This window comes from Laccaria bicolor, genomic scaffold (assembly GCF_000143565.1).
Source record: "Laccaria bicolor S238N-H82 LACBIscaffold_70 genomic scaffold, whole genome shotgun sequence".
In the NCBI taxonomy this organism is placed as follows: Eukaryota; Fungi; Basidiomycota; class Agaricomycetes; order Agaricales; family Hydnangiaceae; genus Laccaria; species Laccaria bicolor.
In genome coordinates this window covers 142862-150689 of record NW_001889941.1, presented here as the reverse complement: position 1 = coordinate 150689, position 7828 = coordinate 142862, and the positions used below count along the sequence as shown (strand labels likewise).

Here is a 7828-nt window from a genome sequence, read left to right as displayed (position 1 = left end):
CCAATGGTAGGCTATGAATACTCATATGATTATTGTACCTCACTAATGACATCATGCAGATAAGAAACTACAAGACCACTCAGAGTCTCAAATCAAACGAAAGGAACCTGGTATTCAACAGCTAGCAAGAAAATACAATGAGTTATGTGGAGAATTGGAGGCTATGATTAAGAAGAAACAAGCACCACGTGGTGCTCGTGCACCTCATCCTATTGCCAGTGAAGGATTGTTCAAGCTGGATGTTGATGATGACATATGGCAAGATGTGGGCCTAGATGAGACTGATATTTCACCTGGAGGAGAAATCCCCAAATGGTTGGGTGATGAAAATGTTCAAAAGGGAATAAAATCCATGCTTGAGTTGGATAGATGTAATGAGGAAGAAAGGAGACTATCATATGAGAGAAGTGCCATGCAAGATTGGCTCATGGAGGAGTGGAGATGTGTAACAATGGCTATAGAGAATGAATGTGAAGAAGTAGTCTATCAGATGGTCTTGCGTGCAGAATTCTTGGCACGCTTATGCAACAACTGGCAAGACAAAACACGTATGATTGATCCTCACAAACCTATGCCAGATTCGTGGGGACCCTCACTGGAAGATCTTATGGAGGCACATAAGTTGGACATGACTGCCATGGTTGCTGAGAATGAAAGAGAGATATATGACAACGACAATGAAGAGGAGGAAGATGATGAGGATGATGAGGGTGATGAAGAAGAGGGTGAAGAGACAGAGTTATTGGAGGCTGTTGAGATGATAGCTTTATCTGATGAGTTTCGAAATAGCTATACAGACTCATTGTTTTGACCATTGATAGGATGAAAGTGTATATAAATAGTGATAAGTATCACTTCAGAAGAGTTATGTATTACAAAGTGTTGAAATATATGATTTTGGATTGTAACTTCAATAAGAAACAAACAAAAAAACCAATGTATGAAATGTTGAGAAACCTGCACCGAAAAAACCAAGTTTTTTTTCTGAAACTGGGACCCCAGATACCCCGTGACACTGGTTGGAAATGTTCTAGCCATGTGACAAGGCAAAAAGATTTTTGAGCAGTGTGACATGGCTAGAACATATCCAAGCAATGTCACACCACTGAAACATTTTTAGCCACTCTGGCACACCTCAAACATTTCTGGCCAGTTTGACTTGGCTCAAATATTTCTTACCAGTCTGACACACTTCAAACATTTCCTACCACTCTGACATGCTTCAAACATTTCCAACCACTTTCAGATGGCTAGGATATTTTTCAATACAAAATATCAACCCAAACATTTCTAGTCACAATCTCAAAGGTCAAACATTTTCTACCCAATCCAATATTATATTTTCTCCCAATGGCAAAAAAATAAATGGCCGGCAGAACCTATTAGCCTGGATACATTCTTACATTTTACAAGGCTAATAGCTTGGTCAAGGTGGGTGACTGAAGTGTATGAAATCACCCAGGCAGGGATATGAAATTGCCTCAGGCAAGAAATGAAATGAATATGAAGTAGCCCAGGCAGGGATATGAAATTGCCCAGGCAGGGATATGAGACTGCCCAGGCAGGGATATGAAATTGTCCAGGCAGGGATATGAAATGAATATGAAGTAGCCCAGGCAAGGATATGAAAAGGCAATGAAATAAGGCTGGGTAGACAATGAAATGGAAGGCCAGGCAGTAATGAAATTGCAATGAAGTAGTATTGAAATATGTCTCAGGACAGTTATGAAATAGTCATGAGAAGCACTGGTAAAGAAATGAAATACATTTCATAAGTTTTGCCTACTCTTCTCATTTCATAAATTCATTAGGCAGTGTGGATGTCGGTGTGCAGGCACTTGCCTGTATTTTATCATAAAAGTGGTAGCTACTAGTGTCACTAAGCTCAATAACCTCATTTGAGAGCGCGTTGTCGAGTTTTGAACTGCTTTGCATGCTAGTGCCTTGGTCAAAGATGATTGAGCCTGGGGTAGTCGTGGGGGTAGGGTTGGGGATTGCAGGTAAAAGCTGCAAAAAAAGGTGAAACAGATGCAAAGCACGAAGAAAAGAGGAGCTACCGGTACATAGACACCGGTGGCAACAGTAGCCTTCTTCATTCTTGATGGTGCATTGCGGAGAAATGTATCAACGACAGCTGGGGCTGCATTTCGAAGGATCGGTCCAGGTACCCAGACGTCGAGGCTTGTGCAGGTCGCATCACCTTTCACGACAGCATTTTCATCCTCAAGTGCTCGTCGCGCACCACTCAGCGCAACAACAGGGAGAGGTCTGAGCCACATTTCGATGCCGTAGGATTCAAAGGCGGAATTTGATTTGAACTTGTTGTCCTGTTTGTAGATGTGACGGATTGATGACGGTGTTAATAACGACTGTGGTTCCGGTGAGTTATGAAGCTGAAATGGGCATGAGGATCTCGTAAAATACAATCATATGGTTGGTGCATACTTGAGAAAAAGTCCGGATGCAGTAGCCAGGCCAGACATAGCGCTGAAACTTGTCAACAATGGTTGTCCCCCATCCAAACAGGCGCTCGCAATGGAAAGCAAGCTGTTCTGTATCAGGGAACTGAGGTTGAAGATTGTCAAATTGAGGGCCGCAGCCTCCTTTTGACCAGGATGTAACAGGGCGGGCATAAAGGTAAACAACGTGAGGATTTGGGAAGTCGTCAGGAATTTTGCTTGCTAGGGTAGTGCGATGGTTTGGGAGGTCACCGTTAGGATTGGTGATCAAGGTTTTCCGCAGCTGGGATCGCCACTCTGGAATGTAAAGCTCAAGCTCTGCTTCCGTCGAGCCTTCCGCAGCTGCGAGCAAGTCGGCAGCCAAAGGGGTAGACGATAGCGTAACCGCCGTGACAATCCCACATCCTGGCAGGCCGACCTTCAAAAGAGCTATTAGTTAGAGGAGAAGGCAATGTAAACATCGGAAGACTCACAGTATCGTAATCAGCTCCACATAAAACGGCAGTCAATAGAAAACCAGCTCAGGTTAGATATTTTTTACCTGCCATAGCGGCAGTGTCCTTTGTCACGTAAATTTCAGCATCATCGTCGCCGGGTGTCTTTATGTGGAGGCTGAGCAAGTAAGATAGCAATATTAATAGTGTTGGTTGAGTCTATGCAGGAAAACCAACTTTCTGATAAGCCGCGTTCCACCGAAAAGGAAGTAGTCGCTATCTGTTGTAATAGCGAAGTCAATGATTCCATGTCTCTCGAGTTCTGCGAGCTCTGCCTCTGCTTCCCCTGGGGCCTACCAGAGCAAAATAAGGAATCATGATAAGAGAAAGGCTATAAGAATACGAAACATACCATATGAAATTTATAACGGAAATCTTTGATCAGCTTGATTAAATACTTTACAACCGAGTGGTCCTTTTTCTTGACTGTGGTGCCACATTTGCAGTTTGGTCGCTCGGGTCCATCAAAAACAAATATTGGAGTGATCGGATAATGAAGGAGATGTGCCAGGCGGAAGAAGAGCGTTCGAAGCTCTGGGTTTTCACCAGCTTGTGTGTGCAGGCCACGCACATAGAACACTGCTTGACATTCTACAATCCAGACACTGTACCATTATCAACACCTGTAGTTGCTAATAAACCAAGATAGGGATTTTACCTTGCATCAATTCCCACTACTAGCGTTCGATTTTTTCGTGCGTTTCTTAAAAACCCTTCTCTAACAGCTAATTCAACAAGGGACACTGAACGCTTCAGCGGTTCTAGTTCCTGCAAAACCAACGAGTAAGAATATGATTCACACAGCGGAATTCCACATACCTTCCAAACATTAGGGATTCCCATTGTTGACGAAATACTGGTGGTAATGGTAGTAAGATAGGACGATGTATGACAAAATGTCTCAGATTCTCCATCTCTACAATTGACGAGGCAGTACAATATTTTCAAGCAACCATAACCTGTACAATTGCGCTGTCCACTACGCACAGCCCGAAACAGCTTCTGAGCAATTCTAAATCTATCCTGTAACTTGCCCATCAGTCATTGCTCAGTCGTATGCTAGAGTGTCCAACTGACCTTAAACCCGACTGAAGTACTACATAGAATACCTCCAACGTGGGGGTAAGGCGAATACAACAACAACACAGAGGATGCAGTCTTCAGAAGTAAGCATAGCTAGGGCTCCAGCTATCCAAAGAGTACAAGCTGGGTTGTGAGGGTGTAGTTGACGTTAGTGAACCCTATGTATGACTAGATGACCTGTGTATGGCGTTAGCTCAAGATTTCAGAGGGTATTGAGGTGATTTACGCTACAGGCACGCACAAACGATGTTTCCACCCCTGGCCAAACTGTGGCCACGAATCCAGGTTGTCTGCGCATAAAATGCCTGCTTGACAGGAACTGGGGGGCGCAGCTGCTCATGCATCTATGACAATCAGGAGGATATGAGGATTCCAAGTGGATTTTGCGGATGGAAACCGGTGGTCTATGGAGGTCGTGCAGGAGGGCCACCTGTGAGACAGCAAAATGCGAGGAGGCGCACCGGCGAGAGAGCGAAGAGGGTGTCGTGGATGTAGGTGAGACTGAGGCGATGGCGTACTCAGCAAATATGAGCGAGAACCTGCATCACACCCTTCAAATTTCAAAGGTGTGTATGTTGAGCGCCTTGTTGACGCCAAGGCATTCAGATCAACAAACAATTCGGACTCCGCCCAACACCTTCATCGCCAAATTCTTCTACTTTGAACCATGTGTTGTCGAATTCATCTTTGAACCTTCAATAAGAATTGTAACTGACCCAAAACAAAATGTCCTTGCAAGTAATGAAGATTTCATATTTTTTGGGCTGGAATTGCTTTTGGAAACATGGGTTTAAGGCTTCCCACTCTGAATTTAAGAAATAACTAGTAGTAAGTAAGAAATAAGCTGAAGGTAGCTTAAATTTAAGCTAGATTTAAGAGAATTTAAGGAGCCGAATGAGAATTTAAGGAGCCGAGAGGAACATCGTTATGTGTGGACAACTGCCAAGGGCTTCGCTTTCGATCACATCAAGTACAACCCTTGAATACGAATAGATGGGCCTAGCCTGGCTTAGCGCTGTCAGATCTAAGCGGGAATCTCATGCTTCCTACACTACAACCTGGTGTATCAAGCAAGCACTCAAGGTTCAGCTATGCACATTGAGTGAGGCGTTCAAAACAGCATGTATTGTGAATCAATGTAGATGTATGGTTAGTTGGTTGTAATGAATCTATAACAGATGATAGATGGGTGATTATGATAATGTTTTGACCCCGCGAGAATGAAGGGGGTAAGGTTTGATCATACAGTAGATGAGATAGGGAATGACTGCACCGCTGTGTGAGTCCATGGAAAGGGGTTTCTTGGAGAGGCATACCTCAGGTTCATAACTGCTGAACTGATAAGCCGAGCCCTCCAGGCGAACGCCGGGGAACTCAACGACATACAAATCCCAACAAGGTTCTGTATCTTGAACTCGGAGAACTTCACATTGAAACCACGCCTTTGCACTATACGCGCACATTACCGGGTAGCCAGGTGTGAATCGTCTTCCGGCTTGGCTCCAGTTACGACCGTCTTGACGGATGCAAAAATGAGAGCAGTTGTCTTGTGTTCAAGGCGCATGATAACAGCTGCAAAATGCTAAAAACGCGAACAGTTCACAGGGTTGTATGTTAGAGAATGGTCAATACCTTGTATTATACTCGGTGTTACGAGCATGGAGTGCGATGGTCTTCAGATCGAGGCAGCAGTCTAAATTCACCGTCGTGACAATACTCCGAAAAAAGAAAACCATTCACCTTAGATTTTATCAGAACAATCTTAGACGCAAAATGAGAGCAGTTGTCTTGGGTTCATGAATATACACAATAACAGCTGCAAAACACTTGTTGTGTTGCGCATTGGAGAATAGTCAGTACCCGGAACCTATTGTATTCAGCGCTGCAACATGGAGTGTGATGGTCTTCAGATCGAGGCGGCGGTGTAAATTCATGAGCATGACGATATTTTGAAGGTTGGGTACGATGCCCTCTACGGCAGTGATACGCTGTTGCTCAAGAAGTGCAGGGGTAGATGGAACGGAGGTAAGTGGTACTTGGTACACTTCTGTTTCTTTTTCGGGTATCAGGTCCGAGCTGATTGATGGCTTGGTGATGGCTCCGTGATGGCTCCCGAGCAACAATCGCTCAAAGCCTGAGCAGACCTGAGTGCCGGCCAGATCTGAGTGTCGCCCCTGCACGGTAAGAGATTTTTGAGATCTTCACATTTAACAGCTTTAAGGAATCCTGTTAAATTGGCAGATTTAAATCGACTTATCTAGTATTTACACCAGAATAGTGTGGCTACTACAATTGCAAAATAGAGTAAGTATTGCATTTCCACATGAAAAATGAAGAGAAAGAGGGAAAATAATAGAGGAAATTCAATAAAGCTAGAAAATCAGAAAAATAAATTAAAATTAAAATTAAAGTAATAAAGTAATGTTAAATATTGGTACAATATGCAGGGTCTGTGCACATTTTCCAATATGGTAATCAACATAAATATAGGCAGAAAAATAAATAAAAATTCAAATGATATGTGATAATTTTGATGTACTGTTTACTTCATCTGTGCATATTTCCAAGTATGGTAATTAACGAAAATATAGCCAGAAAATTAGAAGAAAAATAATGTACTATTACTGACAATATTGACCTACTATGAACATAGTTTGTGCACATTTTCTAATATAGTAATTGATACAAATATAGCCAGAAAAATAAGGAAATGGACCCATTGTTGACAATATTGGGTATATACATGGCCTGTGCAAATTTGCTAATATAGTAATTAATACAAATATAATTAGAAAAATGAAAAAGATCATGTGATGTAAATAGATCTTGGTGCACTGTTTACTTGGTCTGTACATATTTCCAAATATAGTAAATAATGAAAATATATCCAGAAAATTAGAGCCAAAAGAGGAAAATAATAGACTATCATCAGGAATATTGAAAAAAAAAGGACAGACATACTATTGACTGTTATTGACAATGTGAGTGCATGGTGGACATGACCTGTGCATATTTCCAAATAGGGTAATTTGTGCAAATATAGCCAGAAAATCACAATAAAATGAAGGTAACATTGGGGAAAATGTAGATGGTAATTACTGGTGGTCATAATGTTGCAGGGCTGATTTTGGAGTCCATTTTGCATTTTAAATGAGAAATATTACTATTTTAAATTAAATCATTTATAAAACATGGTAAAAATGAGAAAAAATAGGACTTCTTGTTGGGTACTGTTGTCAAGGTCTAAAATCTATATCTAACAAACAAAATTCAAGTATTTCTAATAGAGAGATCAGAATTCTGTAGGATTCTAGTCATTTCTGTAGAAATAGATGGGGCACAGTAAAGTACTGGCAGTCATGATAGGGTTCAAGAAAGAAATTCAATATGTCACTATAGTCAACAAATACAAATACATCACATATACATTTACATGAAACATCAGACTCTGACAATCCTCAGAACTCTCCAGTGCTCAGGAACATACCTCTATGGGAGTGAGAAAATAGAGCTAGCATACACTGCGGGAGTGGGCTTGTTTGCGCTACGGGAAAATTGTAAATAGAAGAAAGATATAATAGAATCTTGTTTCGGGTCAAAGCATCAGATCAAACTGGAAGAAACTTGAAATATATTCTCTCTGTTGTCTAGGGTTTATCTGCTACCCCAAACTAAGATATATTTTAAAAATATTCTATTTAAGTTTGAGAAGAAAGGGGGAAGGTATTCATGATATATCCGACAAAAAGGCAGTGCCTGGAAGGTGAATGATAAGTAACGGCCCTGCCGTCA

At 41.7% G+C, this 7828-nt stretch overlaps 2 protein-coding genes across 2 annotated transcripts; one reads left to right on the top strand and one right to left on the bottom strand.

Moving 5' to 3' along the window:
• Window positions 1-163: 163 nt before the first annotated feature.
• On the top strand, window positions 164-811 carry LACBIDRAFT_316212 (uncharacterized protein; the record flags this gene model as incomplete). Its single annotated transcript, XM_001889653.1, has 1 exon — window positions 164-811. One exon carries the CDS (start codon window positions 164-166, stop codon window positions 809-811), a length of 648 nt encoding a protein of 215 aa, XP_001889688.1.
• A 980-nt stretch (window positions 812-1791) lies between these two features.
• On the bottom strand, window positions 1792-3796 carry LACBIDRAFT_316211 (uncharacterized protein; the record flags this gene model as incomplete). The annotated part of the gene is made up of 9 exons (XM_001889621.1): window positions 1792-2007; window positions 2058-2369; window positions 2446-2877; window positions 2933-2946; window positions 3001-3071; window positions 3131-3246; window positions 3306-3558; window positions 3612-3721; window positions 3773-3796. 9 exons carry the CDS (start codon window positions 3794-3796, stop codon window positions 1792-1794), a joined length of 1548 nt encoding a protein of 515 aa, XP_001889656.1.
• Between the last annotated feature and the right edge of the window lie 4032 nt (window positions 3797-7828).